Below are 16,041 nucleotides of genomic sequence, written 5' to 3' on the forward strand. Positions count from 1 at the left end.
GAAAAAAGCGAAGGTGGAAAAAGCCAGGAACCTTTCATCATTTTTCTCTATAAGCATTCCCACTTGTTCAATATAATGCTATGTGTCCAACAGTAATAATCAAACTTTGAATTTATAACTGATACTTCTCATGAAGCATCTTCTAACAGACAACAGCTGTCTAGTATTTCACGTATGATTTATCTGAAATAATTAACACAATTCCTTACGACTTATTAACAAGCCTAAGACTATACAATCAGAACATATGTTCTTTGAAATTCATATTCACACATTATAAAAGCAACATCTGTGCTAGCAAAAGAAATCACGTAATACACTCGTATGTCTAACACTTACCTCTTCAGTGAGCTCCCCAAATACCGTTAGAACATCTATCAGGAGACTTGCAGTATAAAAGGACTTTATCATGTTTCTGTAATAGAGAAAAGATTTCACTAACTTGGTAATGTCAGTCTTCAGAATCACAGTTTACAAGTTGTCATTTTTAGATCACACTGGCTTATTTCAACCCAAATACCACTATTTTTTTCTTTTAATCTGATGTTACAGAACCTGCTTCACAACATTTAAATCTAGCAATATACTGGTGTCCTGACTACAGTACAGAAAATGTTCAGTATATTTTAAAACTGCTCATGCATTCTGCACTTATATCCTAGTTTGGAATGTTCCCTGTAGGATGTACGAAATCCTATATTAGTTTCAAAAAATACATCAACATGCCACAGTAATTGCTGTAAACCAAACCACATAATGGATCATCACGGCTATTGTACTATCATTGGTCAGTAGAAACTATAACATGCTTGATGCAAATAAAGTGCAATATTAGTCTGTGGTTTTAGAAGGCTTGCCAGGTTAGCAGCCTCTTAAGGAACATAAGAAGGAGGATACCAAATAATGTGTGAAGTTAGAGATAGACAAGTAGCAACAAATCAAGTTTTCTAAAAGAGAAAAGAATGCATTAAAACTCAATTCTTGTTTCCATTCAAATTAAAGGGAGTTTGGATATTCACATTCCCTGACCAGCATCTTAATTCAGATAAGAAAATGGAAGATTTTCACCTACTTATGAAATCGTCCAGCTCTGTCTTCATTGTCTGCATATAAAAACATTTTCAAGGCATAATTCTCCACATGAGCAGAACCAACAATTTCCTGAGTAATTGCTTCATTATCACCAAATTGCTTTTTCATCTGAAAAGTGTTGGAAAAATACAAGAATTACTTTATTAGACCCTAGCAATTCTGCAAACACAAAATGAATCTGCTGACTTAAACAAAGACAAGTACACATTAAAAAGAAACAACATACACTTCATTTTACAAGTTTCCAGCTTCTAACATAAGAAAATGCTAAAAGCAGTGTGCGAAAGAGAAGGCACATTCTTTTGGAGAGAGAAACATGAGAAACATGAATAAGTAGCTCTGAATCTTCAATCATAAAATAAAAAACACAGAAAATCCCCATAAAAGTTAAAAATAAACACAACTACAATATTGTGAAGGAATAGCTACAGATGTTTTTCCCCTTAGTATCCAAAAGACCAGGCACTCTGAAGCCTGTGTCAGGACAACACAGTTCAATCAGTAAAGTAATGCATGCTTTAAAAAGGTGCTATAGATCAGAGTGATCACGTATCTTCCCTCTTATAAAGCTTATTTCACTGCAAGTTATTAAATCTTTCAAAGTGTGTGAGCCCTACCTTGACTGGTCTAGTGACCTATGGGTTTACTGGAATTTTCAATGTAAGCAGTGTATTTCAATTCAAGAACTCTTTTCAAAGATGTTAGAGTACAAGAATCTTCAGGTTTCCTAATAAAAATCAGTAAAGCAAACAACCCTCTAACAGTTACAACAGGTGGATTTACAGCTTCTGAATAGGCTTACTGTTTGCACATAAGGAAATCTCAGGTTATCCTTAGAGAACAAAAACAGGAAAACTGCATGATACTAACCTGCAATCTTTATTTTGCCAAAAGATTTGAAAACAATCTCTGAATGGTAGTTATTTTTCATTGTGCGTGTGAAGAAAATGTAATCATGCAGGCTGCATTTCCATATTTTTTAGACTGCTGCCAACTTTTTAAGACTTAAAATGTTGCCAGAAAAGTTACTTGATTTCAATGGTGAAATATAAGCTTCCCAAATAGAATTTTAAATTTAAATACTCCCGTCAACAACTATTCTAAGTAGTTTTTAAAAAGTATTTGCTCCACAAAGTGTAGTTTTCTTGTGAGAGTACCACAATTTGTAAACTGAAAGATATGTAACTGAGATGAAACACTAACTCAGGAAGAAAGTTGTTTGTATACACATTTATTTTCCCCAGCCTGTCTATATACCTCACACGCAGAAAATAACTGTACTTGAATAACTATATACTTGATCTGACATTCAATGGAGATTATTTTAAACACACAACTGACGTTGTTACATACACTTCTAAAAATATTAAAGTTAACCAAGTTATTTACTTTTGAAATTACCCATCACACAGACTGTGATTCAATAAAGCAGTACTGGTGTTATAAATGTTGATTCAAAATTTGAACCTAAAAATCAAGCTACTTCAGTTTAACTTTACAAAAAATCCCCTGAACATTTAAATTAAACAGTCATGTATCAGAAAAGCAAAACAACACAAGTCTATGTAAAAATATTTCTAAGGGAAACATGCCTTTTGGATACAAAATCACCGTGTTTAATTCACGATTTTGGAATATTATGAGGTTTCTTGCAAAGAACAGATCTGGTAATTTCCAGCTATATCTACACTGTTTCATTCTTTGCTACTGTAAAGCTCAGGATTGTTTGCAAGCTTATGTCCTATCTGGCAGTTTATGTGCCAGTGAAACGGCAGACCTGCAGCGCCCCTTTGTGCCCCCTGGTGGTTAAGGGCAGACTGAAAAAGGCCGCTATTAAACTGCTGCAGAGGTACAACTTCTCCATAAACCCAAGCTTCCCAGCCCACAAAACTGCTGTCCTACATTTGCTTAGAGGTGCTTTCTCCGTCCTTCCACCACTTGGATATGTGGAAGAACCTTCGATGCCTGCGCATCAGCTGTCACACAGACAATCTTACCAGAGACTGAAAGATGAAAGCATGGACACTTGTTGCTCTTCTAGTCTTTCCACCTTTGAAACAGAAGGGGTAACTGAATGCTGCAGTACCACTAGGGATCCAACAAATTTCAACAATCCTTAGGAAATGAAGAGCAAAATCTTCTGGAATTTTAATCTCACCTCTCCTGCCACCTCTCTCCCTCTTTGAGTATGAAAGCCAGACCCATTAAAGGTGTCAAAATCTGATGAATAACATACCAAGAAGTCACTGCGCACTGAATTTTCCATTACTAAAGATCAGCTATAAAACATAGCAAGAAGCACAAGGTATGAGAAAAAAACCCAAATAGTTCATGTTTCTTTTTTTTTCCTGAAGAATCTTAGAACCACAGAATGGTTTGAGTTGTAGGGACCTTAAGGATCATCTAGCTCCAACCGCCCCTGCCACAGGTAGGGATGCCATTCACTAGATGAGGTTGCTCAGGCAGGACCCATCCAACCTGGCCTTGAATACTTTCACAGATGAAGCATCCATCTTTCATAGTTGAAGGCTGCTGTGCTAGTTTCACACAAACTCTTCAGGCACTGCTGTGGCTAGATTTTGGACAGAATTACTAATAGTGAACACACAAAGAACTGCTTCATTTTTCAACATTATTTCCTGCTTCCAAATGAACACTTAAACCACACACTTCTTCCTTTGAGAATATTGAAAACTACAAGGTATGAATGTAAACAGCTCCTAAAATTCATATTGACCATTTGTGCAATAACTTTACCTTTCTTTTTTTTTAAATCTGTTCTATTTAAGGCTTTGTAATAGGATCAGATCCATTCAAAGAGCATGGCACAGCCATCTCTGACACAGATTAGACTGCACTTACAAAAATTCATAGTATAAAATCTCCAGTCTCTAATAGAGAAGTATCTTTATCTTTTACAGAATATTTAAAAAAAACTCACTGGGTACAAGTTTTGGGTCAAAACTTTCAAAAGCATTCAAGGACTAGGCTAGTGAGTCCTACAGCAGTGAAAATAATGCTCACACGCTTCAAGGAATCAAAGGCAAATACACTAAAAAATCTTCTAGCACATCTGCATTTATTTCATAATGAATTATGATTTGGCATGGGAATACGTTTGAATAAAGTACTGTAACTCATGTTGTCTACACAAAACCTTAAGGCAAAATTTCAGTTATGTTTGTGCATGCACGCATACATACAGCTTTAGCTCTTCCTTTACCTTTTCCAATCCTTCTGCCAATTTATTACATACAACTTAAATTCATACAATGTGCCTGCATACAGAACAGTTGCATCAGTGACCAATGTCAGAGAAGAGACTGTATTTGCAGAAGCTTAAATAAAAGTAATATCATGAATCATTTTAAAGGAGAGCAATCAATTCTACTTACAGCTTCCAACTGATCCATAAGCTTGGATAAAAATTTACGGCATTCTGGGGTTTTACTATCGATCTTCATCCCTGTTTGCATTGCATACAAACGGCCTTGAAATGATACAAAACACAAAAAACACCGAAAAGTGATTATCTAAGGTAAAACTTATTAGCAAAGAAAGCAACGCCTCCCACACATCTGAAAGACAAACTCATGGTTTAGCAATGTACTGATATCAGTACTAGTGAGCAATGGCAGTGAAATCCAGATATATTTGGTCTTGCAGAGATACTAGGAGATATTATTGTGAGATTATTGCTTTCTTTTCCCCAATGACTATTCCCACTGATTTCCAACTGATGTTTGTATCACTATTATGCATCATTAAGTGATTTTGTAAATTATCACTACCCTTGTCTGCAATGCTCTCAAATAGGAACTTCAAGTAGATTTGAGGAGTGCGTACATGTATCTCAAAAATGGAACCTCATGTCACAGGAACCAGTTAACAAATGGAATTAGGCATCCATTATCCATGTTTTATGCCATGTATATAGCATCAAACAACTCAAGACACAATCTTGAGTGATCTTAAAAGCAAACAAGATAGGCTTTATTAAACTTTATCTGCAAGTAGACTTGTCAGTTTTTAATACGATCTTGAAAACAAATGATGATGAACATCTTCTGATTAAAAGTTATCTTTTTACTACCAAAAATCTGTGAAATTTAGATATGCACATGGCAGAACTTTACAGGCTTCATGAAACTACGGGCAAACCCAAACAACTGTTATTTACTAGGATTAACATGTGCAAAGAAGGGAAAATGCACAGAAACATTCAGTAACCAAATGCAGAGCATTTTTCACAAAAAAGGCGTTCCACTAACTCTCACTCTTGACCTCTAAGGGAGTCCTACAAGACACTTTCTATGCTATGTAGATTTCATCAAGTGACAATACTAATATTGAGTTAATGACTGATAGGCACTCTTAAGCCCACCTTATTTATCTTCAAGATGCTGACACGTCAATATTAAACATTATGAAACCAGCATGCATAAAGTTGAAATTAGATTTCAAAGAAATTCAAACACAGAAAGAGACAGACATTTGTATCTAAGGCACTGAAATAAATTAAGTCTATCGTCAATTAAAATATCATCATCACATGATGAGGAATTAATGCTCAGTCTTCAATTAAATTGATTTTTAAGTAAATCCTTGACTGTAAGCTCCCCTGAACAAATTTCATGTGCTCATAATTTAGTAATATAAAACTTAAGAATTAATATAAAGGTTGCTAAACCTATGAGCCATCTACGTCAGTTATTTCTTTTTGATGGATGGAAGTATCAGATATTTTCAGAAGCAAATAAATTGAGACCAATATGTATTAGGGCGACAAATTCAGAATACCCTTGGTCATTACTGAATAGAGATTTATCTTCTTATTGAAGTATGCATCTTCAGATCTCTTCCATAACTCAATTACATAAAAAGAACTCTGTTCCCCTATAAATGGATCTTGCAAATGTCTTTAGTCTTGAGGATGTTTAATAATTAAAATATCTCCTAATTTTTAACTGTTACTCCTATATTACCCATACGTGACTTTTTTCACCTCTTTGCAAATACATCCATTTAAATAGTGAAAGCAAGGTAATTTTTTTGCCTCACTTATACCCAAAGGGGTGTATATACAGGACTGTGCCATCTGTACGCTTTGTAGGCAGCTCTGAAAAGTCAGCCCTTTTCCCTCTTAGGGTTTCAGTCTCAGAAAAACTTTAAGACTCCTTCAGGCACTCCAATGAACAAATGCAGAAGATCAAGTCTTGAACACACAGAAAATACGGGTTGGAGAAAAACAGTTACAGTTAAGAAACATGTTTTTCTTGTCCACACATAACTTTACACTGTGGGTGATATCAAGCAATGTTCCATACCAACACCACTTTCCTGCCAATTGAAAATTCTGAGACCAAAGTGCCCAAGAATCCTTAGGTCATTCAAGATTGAAGGTCTATTATCCAAAGCACAGACTGTCAAGAAAACATGAAGGTGATGTAGCAGCAGCAGTTCTACAGATACTAAGAACAGACATGTCCTACAGACAATTAATGTCACCTGAGATTAAATGTGTTCCACCCGTCACAGCAATTACATCTCTGTACCACAAAATTGACCATATGAGGCAGTTACCACATTTAGCCACCAAACCCCAATTTGTATCAATGCCTATATAAATTGTATAGGAGATTTCCTGAAAGATCTTATGAACTGGTAAAAGGTCAAAGCACACTTAAGTAACTGTGACAAGAGAGTCTAGTGTGATCTTTAAGAACTTTTGAAGTCCAGAATTTTTAGATACTCACTTCTTCACATACATTTAAAAGGAGGACCACTGCATAACAAACCTGTCTAGACAAGCCTCTGATGAGGCAGTCATTGAGTTAAAGGTAAAAGCTATTCCTTCCATCACTAGTAAGTGGTATTCAAGGAAGAGCAGGGTGTTTGTGAAAACTACTATTGACAGAGTATCACTACCTAATAGCATTCCATACCAAAAGGTACTTTTGACTCAGATATCATTGATAGAAGAACCTGATTGTAATGAAGGATGAGGCAACCTGCAGGTCAGAAAATGCAAACCAGACCCTACCAGTCAAAATCTCCACAAACTTCAGTTTCAGCCGATGAACTGAAGACACAGAAGAAAAAGTACACTCTCCACAGTCTGAATCTCTCACTATTGCCAAACATAATGTTGTTAAGTATGTTTAGGCACACTTACTGCTTTACTCAGCACTGCTCTAGTCAAAAGTAGGTCTTTGGGATAGAAAACCTCTATCAACAATCACTAAACTTATCAAGCAAACAGCACGTAAAATAGCCTAAACACTAAAAAATTAGAGATTTCTCGGGACAGAAACAAAATAGGAAGTCGAGGAAATAATCTGGTATTTACCTTTAAAGACATCACTGAAACAAAAATATTTTTAATGTTTCAAAATTTTTCCTTTGAAATTATCTATCTGTATGAAGACCAATATGTGAGTGAATTTGAAAGCAGTTTCTTTTCAAATCCCTTGCCTTATTACCAACAACAGGAAAAAGTGTCTACTAGTTCTACTCTTTCCATTTTTGAGTATTATTATATTGTATTCCTAAGGCAAAGAATTAATTTCCAAATGCAAGTTTTTCCATATCTGCATTTTTTGCCATTCTCTCTGCTCTCTCTAATTTTGAAACATCCCAAGTGTACTACATGAAGGCTACCTGTAAGACTGTGTTTCTTTTGATACTAACTACTTTGCCAATTAAGGTGTTAGAACTCTCCGGCATAACTTTTGTGTGTACTTCATCACACAAGTAATACTTTTGGTAAAGATATTTAATAGTATCTGAAAAATATGTTTTCATATAGTGATGGAAATCTATTAATGCCCTTTTCCTGTCTAACCTGCAGCAAATGGTCAAACTCAATCACTAAATTTTCATCAGCAGTGAGCAAAATGTAACTTTGCTTTGTTAATATCGTCAGTCAAATTTTAAAGTGGCAGTTAATGATTAAAGAACTGTCCTTTGTGTTTACGTTGACAGGTAATCTCAGTAGCAAATAACTCATAAGCAAGAGGCTAAAAGTTTACTGCCTCCAACATTTCTGCTGAGAAAGTCAACAGTGACATGAGTTCAGTTGCCCCCTCCCCCCCATATCTAAAAGAAAAGAGGGTAATTATTTACATTCCTTGAGATACAGCTGTTTTGGTTCCTGTAATACTGCAAAAGTAATATGTATGTATTATTACTGTGTTTGCTAAGTCACAAAACTTTTGCTTTAATGGAAGTGGTTCAACTTCCAACAAGTGGAAGTTAATCTCCTGAAAGTATGGACACCACGGAAAGAAATCCTCTTAGTGTTCTGTATTACAAATGCATTACTTTACCTTATTACATTATTACCTTATTATATTACCCTACCTGAGATGCCATTTTACATCAAAATTATTTCACAGGAAAAAAATGTCCAAAGTGCATGTCCCTAATTACCACAAAACGAAACTATTTTCTGCCACTTTTATCTAAATCAAGTAGCAAAAAAGACTTTAATGTGGCCAACAACAGTAGTATATGCGTAAAGTAAAGCACTCAGGAGGTAAAGGAGGCTACATAGAGCTAATGTCTAAATATTAATGAATATTATAAGTAAAGTCACTTGTAGTTTTATACACAAAGATAAAACTGTTTTGCTAATTATTAACTAAAAGAGAGCTTGCTCAGTTTGCAGACAGGACATTTATCTTCAAATTCATAAAGACTTGGTAAGTTATCATTCTCACAAAAATGTTTTGCTAAGACAACTACAAAATATACATCTTGACTTGCTGCCCTTAAATCTTTGTTCAGTAAATACTAAATGTGGGTGTGCTGGATGGAATTACACAGTGAGCTTTACAGAAACTTCTTTGTCTTCATTTATGTCACGTTATTTTTCCTTTGCTAACACCCAGCACAATTTGAGAGAAAGTATTTTGTCTTTAGTATGTGCCAGGCATTCATTCCTCATACACATTAAGTTACTCCAGATTTATGTTTGGATAACAACTGAAACTCCCCTCACTCCCATTTTAAACTAACTCCGTGCCAAGTAAAAAATACTGGAGAACTAAAGTTCCAGCCAGCAAGCATGCACAAAACAAAAAATTCTGTCCTCCTATCCATCTTTCTTTTTCCTGGCCTAACAGGATCAAAAGATTATATTTCTTTTTCCCTGTACATATTTAATTCTCTGGCATACAAAAAGAAAAATTATTAGCAAGTGGAATATTTACGACATTTGAGAGTAACAAATTGACATAAAATACTAACAAATAACATTGAAGTAAACTTTAGCTATATTTTGATTCTGATTAAGGAATTAAAGCTTTTTCAGGCCATAATTTATTACTCATTCATATTCTTCACCTTCCTCTTTCCTTTGTCAAGCCAGTGACAGAAAAACATTTGTTAACTGCCTGGTACAGGAAGCCAACAGCTGGAATACAAATGTAGGAAGCAAAGGACATAAAGATTCTACTCAAATCCAAAACTACTGGAAACATATTTTCATATAAAAATGAATTACTCTTGCTTTTATGAACATTAATGTGCTACATTTCAGTCATGCAATTTCTGCGTGCAGATCATAAATATATGCTATTTCTACATGGCTAAGTCCAAGTTGTCTGAATCCAAAGACTTTTAAAAACAGATTTAGCAGTTCTGACAAACAAACTTTGAAGGGTCTTATACTGCCTCTTTGTTATGTGATGCTGAAGGAAACTAGCAAAAGAGAAGATATTAGGCTGGCAGCATCAATTCAAAAACCTAAAACATTCCAGAGAAAGCAAATTACTTTAAAATATTCACTTTAAAGTAAAATTAGTTTAGAGAGAAATGTAAAAAAAAGATCTGTTGTAAAAGTGGGGGGAATGAAGACTACGAACAAATATAATTAAGAAACTCGTAACAAAAAAAGGATAGTATCATGACCCCTTTATCCCCTCAGATTCTTTCACAGTATTTTAAGTTTTACCAAGGAAAATGGACTGATAACAGTATAATTAAGGGTTATGTAACATACTAGACAAATTCTGTCAAGCCAAAATGATCTCAAATGTCTCAAAATGCCTGACAGTTACAGTAAGTTACATTACAATTCCATTTTATTTGAATAATAGCAACTTGTAAACAAGATAAAGAGGTGAGACAAAATTTCCAATGACAAACCAGAGTGGTAACTTTTAATGTTAGATGACAAATAATCTAGTAATATCTATTATGAATCCTAGGAAATTACTCTGTATTTTGCACTACCATACTTCAGTCAGGTTTAAGACTAATCTTGATTTGTAAAATTTGAGTAAGAGATCTATATGTAGAATATTTAAATTACTAGTATTTATAGAAGCTTGTCTCTAGGGTCCAATAAAGGAAATATTTTTAATTAAATCAGAAAAACTGCATTAAATGTAGGATTTATAGCAATTGAGATCTCTAGAACGCAAGAGAAGGACAAGGCAGCTACTCTGGATTAGTTATGGTCAAGTCACAATGACAAAGAGCTTGTAGTGATTAGAGTACAAATCTGAAGCACTTCTGTGGAACACCCTCCAGTCTGGCTTAAACTGAAAGAAGCCTACTTCATGCCCTGGAAATCTTTTGGTTCAAGAGGTTGTCAACTAGTTGTGAGGAAACAAATTGTCTCTTTTGCTTTTTCTCTCCTGCTTGATCTCACAAACCCAGAAACATTAATATGATACCAAGATCCTTCAGAAGCATTTCTCTGATGCTTCTGCATTTCAAGAATTTAAAAAGTGAAGACTTTTTCACACCTTTTTTAAGATCAAATTTACTGGTCTCACGTAAATGTTTTTTGATGTTTAGTACACTGTAAAACAAAAATCATCACAGCTCTGCTTTTCAGAAGTTACTAGAATCATAATTTCTCATGTTGCATACATGCAATATCCAAACACTGTTGTATGTTAGGGTGTTATATATCAGGAAATATCAGTCCTTTTCTGGCAACTCACTGGCATTCTCTCAATACTTTTGAATGAGAACATCAATGCCCGGTAAGTACAGAAGCCCGAAATAAACTATCACCTCTTTGCAAAGAGTTTAACTGAAAGGTTGAAGCAACAGCCATTAAAGAAAATCTTGCTTTAAAATCTAAACTAGAAGGTTTTTGGAAGACACAGCTACTTTCAAGACTTACAATTGTTAAAAAATAACTTCTGAGTCAAACTGTCTATGCCAGAGATATAATTTCTTCAGTATTACAGGCCAGAGATTTTTTTATCAGAGCCTGCCTCCTTGTGTCTGTAGAATAACATCTCAAAGTAGTCAAACAGTTAGACTCGTGTAAGTTTTCAACTTTTTCAACTTTTTTATTTTATTGACTACCAATTACTTATTTGTCTTTTGGTAGACAACCAATGTAGCATAGTTTTCTGGTATTCCCTTATACCTGCTGAATTAGTTGACCTTTACTGAACCTGAAATAGCTATATACATTAACCATTAAGGGTCTAATCTTTTTTAAGGAGAATTATTTTGTGAGATCATGAACTGTACAACTTAAAAAAAAAAAATTTTTTTTTTATTTCTTTACAGTCTATGTTCTAAGTAGAACACATTTAACAACCAAGTAAATTTATATTTGCTTCCTGACAGTATGTATCATATCTTTATTGCTTCAATCAGTTATGTCCATCTACTAATGACAGAGCTAAAAAAGCAACAGTTTACACACAGCATTTAAAGGTACTGATCACTTGCTGCTTGGAATTTGAATACCTAAAAAGGAGTTTAAGCACAAAGGTTTTGTAAGGAATAGACAGGACTACCAGCAATAAACTCATCTTTTAATATTTGCAGTGTTTCTAGGAAATACCACAACAAAAAGTATCTGTGATGTGTTACAGCATATAAGAACATAATTTTTCTACCACGTTTTATTTCTCATGGGGAAAATCATTTGGCAATTGAAAAATACAAATAATCCCTGTTGTAGCTATTCATACTGTGTAAAACAAAGTCATGTTCATTAAATTACAGTTTCTTTAAATCAACATACGCCAGTAATATCAAAAAAGCAGGAGTCCTGTCTTCACCCCAAGTCACTGTGTCCTGTTCCTTGTTCTTCTCTGCGTGGGAGTACTGCTGTTTAAGCAGCAGTGAATTGGCCTGGATGAAAAATAGCTTATTACTGGCTTTCATCATACAATTGCATCAACATTCGCTTCTCAAGCACACTAGGGTTGGGAATGAGAGGCCAGAGAAGGACTACAGTATCTTCTTTAGGTGGCACTACTGATTTATGCTAGCTTAATGCTTCATGTGTGCTATAAGAGATAAAAATTTAAAATGGTGTATGCAAATAAAATGTGTAACTGCCATTTAAATTCCCAGCTTTAAGAGTGCACCATATACCACCTCTCATGGATGCTGATGAGAGACAAAAATATTATCAAGGCAGTAGGTAGTCACTCCTGACAATTTTATTGCTAAGCTATAGAAAGTAATATTTTAAGCTGTAAACATATCTTGTCAGAGTTTTGCTTCTGATGTTCAAACTAAATTGTGTCACAGCTCTTATTATCAGAAATATACATGTGGAATTTACCTAAAATGAACATAAATCAAAACCTAGCAAACATACTGACAACTACTATGCCATGGAAACATTAATAATACTAGGACCAAAGCTTTGTTATAGATACGAGACACTTATAGCAACATTCCAAAGCCACGAACATGTCACTCTTTAGACTGGCAGTTACACCCATCAGATGACCAAAACTCAGATGGTTCCGCCTCACAGAGTGGCTGTGCAAGCAGCCTTGCGATGGAACATGCAGCACCGACCCATCACATGAGCTGTCACTGCAAGGTCCCCTCTGGCTGCTGGGACACATGCAGTGCCAGGCATGCACCTGCAGATGAGGCTGGTGGAGAAGTGCCAGCACAGAGAACACCACATGTTCCAGCACACACCAAGATTTCCTCACACTATTCCCTCCGCACAATACATTACAGAAAATACAGAGCTCCTCTGAAACACATTTCAAAGGCTAAACAAGGAGATGTCCACTTTTTTCACTGAAGCATCAAATGAGAAACACTGCTTTAACTCTACATAAATCTGCGTTGCTTTCAAAATTTTACCTGAAAAGTATCCTGAAATTTTTTTGTATACCCAGACCTACATTTTTAAAAACCTATCTTTTTATTAAAGCTTTTATTATTCATTGAATGTTAGAAGTATATTCAGTACAATTTTTTGACAGAAGCAATATTAATAATTAAAACTTTGGGATTTCACATAATTGCTCTAAACCCACAGTGTTAAAAATTAATGGCTCATAAATCTTCTTGCTTCAAAGTCAGAACTAAATGAAGGGAAAAAAAATGCTATGAAACAGGAGTTCTGCATTTTAGTCAATCCAGACAAACTCATCCACCACGGGAGGAAATAAGTGTCACCAATGGAACACTGGTGAAAATTAATTCTTCTCCTTTGTGTATTTAAAAGAACAAAGGATCTGGGCAAGACCTAACCTGAAAAAGAGGTGTCACTGCTTTTGACTTTCTGTAATACTTTAATTAGAATATAGCCTTCACTGTACTCGGTAATGAATCAGATGTGTTGAAGTATTCAAATGAAAAATAAAATTTTCAGACTACTTAGGACAGATAAGGTAAATAACTTTACAGAAAATAGTAATTATCCAACACAGGCTTTTTTTTTTCCCTCTACACTAAGATTTACATTAAGTTTCAGAATGCAAAAGACAAAAACAGGGTTCAGACACTAAACCAATTCTGTTCTAAAATAAAAATAGACTTGTACCTTGTCATCTACACTAAATGCTAGTCTTTTTCTTGTCTAGTCAGAGAGGGTGTTACATATGATAGAAAACAACAACAAAAAACCAGTGCAACTTGACCTAGATGGTGATTCCTGCTATACAAAGTGTGTCTTGAACCATGTTTTGCCATTAAATAAAAAACAAGTACTATTGAGAACAACTAGTGTTCCAATATATGGCTCTCTCACTTCTCTGGTTGCAATTTTCCGTATTAGCACAGTATTCCTCTGTAACACATAAAAGTTTATATTATTCTTCTGTCACTGAACTGATAGATTTTTCAGAGTTTTCTGAAGTTCCAATTTCATGAATTCATCCTTACAAATAAACTACATCTACTTTTTAGCTCTTTTTGAAGACAAGCCAAGTAAACCCCTCAGATGACCTCTCTTCTCAATAAAAAGAAAAAAAAAACCAACACTGTGACTACACACCTTCCTTCCCCTTAAGGGTGGGTCGTCACAAACATAAACAGACATTTCTGGTGATCTCAGGCATTTTCCCAGTGTGGTTTAACCGTAACAGGAATTTAAGACTAACAGCAGGCCCGCATTTCTTGGTTCGCTACGAAAAGTCTTTTAGAAAGGCTCACAGTTCACCCTGACGACCATCAGCTTAGAAGCCATTATCAGCTTAAAAAAACTGCCTACTAATTCGGAAGGTTTACAGTAAGGTTTTGCTGTGTTCATTTCAGTGAAACAAAAAAAGCCACCCACTCGCCCCCTTTGAGATCCCTGAGAAGGTGACGAAACCCCATAGAAAATAAAAGGAACACTACTGGCAAGACCAAAGACTCTCAAACCCCTAACTCTTACTCAGACACACAGGACAGAAAGGAGGTCTTTTCTGGAGGAGAAAAACTAAGAAAAGGCTCGCAAGTATTACTTCTTTTTTTGATGCCATACTTATTAAGGCTATCCCAACACTGATAGAACACTGCACTCAACACACGCGTGTACAAGCACGCATCTAGTCTGCTAACATACCCACCCCGCCCGCGAAGAGCTTTTAACTCCACAACAAGGTAGAGCCCACGGGGGGCAGGGCGGGGCAGGACCGCGACCACCCTGCACCGCCCAGAGGTGGGGCCTTCCCGCCTCCCCCGCGAACCCGCACATCCCACAGGCCCCCCGGGCGGGTAGGACAGGAGAGGGGAGCGGAGGGGAGGGCAAAGGAGGGGAGGGCAAAGGAAGGGAGGGAGGGGCTGTCCGCCCGGCGCGGCGACCGGTGGCTGGGGCAAGGGGGGCGGTGGCCGGGCCAGGGACCGGCGGGGCGGCGCCGCGGCCGCCTCCTCCTCACTCACTTACAGTAGTAGGCCACCACGGGCTCGCGCTTGTCCAGCTCCTGCGCGGTCCGCAGGTGGTGCTGGATGCTCCTGAGCGGCGGCGGCAGCGGCGGCAGTGCCGGGGCCGGGGCCGCCATGGCTCTCGCTCCCGGGGCTGGCGCGCGCCGCTTCCGCTTCCGGCTCCGGGCGCCGTGGGCGGGGGCCGGAGGGTGAGAGGGCGGAGCAGCGCCCCCTGCTGGTCGGGCGGGAGGCAGCGTTCCATGCGGCCGCCCGCCCGCCCGGCCATGGCGTCGCACAGCCTCAAGCCCCACCTGCGTGGCCCCTTAGTGCTTGAAAGGCGTCCCACAGCAGCCGTGAGGAAGGGCCTGGAGACCTCGGGGCGGCTGGGGCTTCCCCTGGCCCTGCCTGGCCCCGGCTGTGCCCTCACTGACGCCCTTTCCATCCCCCTTGTCTCCCTTCCCAAGGAGCTGTGGAGACCCTCCCTGTGGAGGTACACCTGGAAGTAACAGATCGAGAAACCTGCCGTTTGGTCTGCGCCAAGCCTCACCAGGCGTCCAGAGGGCTGAAGGGGCTGAACTGCACCTTCTCTCCTGGACCTCTGCCCTTCATCTTGCTGGAGAAGCCATATGCTACCATGGCCTGGCAAAAAGGGCTGGGTTGCTTCCCAGCAGCTGTCAGCAGGTCCACTAGCCCTGGAACGTACATCTTGTAGGATCACTACTTCCCAGATAACTTCTTACTGGAGGGACCCCCAAGGATTTCTGGTTTTGCTGAGAGCAGATAAGAACAGCAAAAGAAATGTGAACTGTTGAAGCAAAATGGTTTCAAATGGATCTCACAAATTATTGCAATATTATTTCAGTGTCT

At 37.4% G+C, this 16,041-nt stretch overlaps 1 protein-coding gene across 3 annotated transcripts in view; it reads right to left on the reverse strand.

The window, feature by feature from the left end:
- Positions 1–15,314, reverse strand: part of VTA1 (vesicle trafficking 1) — a 34,092-nt gene extending 18,778 nt beyond the window's left edge. For 2 of the 3 annotated variants that reach the window (XM_027901101.1, XM_027901100.1), the window contains exons 1-4: positions 15,197–15,314; positions 4,488–4,582; positions 1,073–1,200; positions 340–415 (exon numbers count right to left, since the gene is read on the reverse strand). In XM_027901101.1, coding sequence (XP_027756902.1) covers positions 340–415; positions 1,073–1,200; positions 4,488–4,582; positions 15,197–15,311 — 414 coding nt within the window. In that variant the 5' untranslated portion in view covers positions 15,312–15,314. Of the gene's footprint in view, positions 1–339; positions 416–1,072; positions 1,201–4,487; positions 4,583–14,704; positions 14,830–15,196 lie in introns of those variants that run through there. The other variant, XM_027901102.1, reaches the window with a different exon arrangement.
- Positions 15,315–16,041: the final 727 nt, after the last annotated feature.

Source organism: Empidonax traillii, unplaced genomic scaffold, assembly GCF_003031625.1.
Source record: "Empidonax traillii isolate 1590-97213 ecotype Southwest subspecies unplaced genomic scaffold, ASM303162v1 scaffold762:size303542, whole genome shotgun sequence".
NCBI lineage: Eukaryota > Metazoa > Chordata > Aves > Passeriformes > Tyrannidae > Empidonax > Empidonax traillii.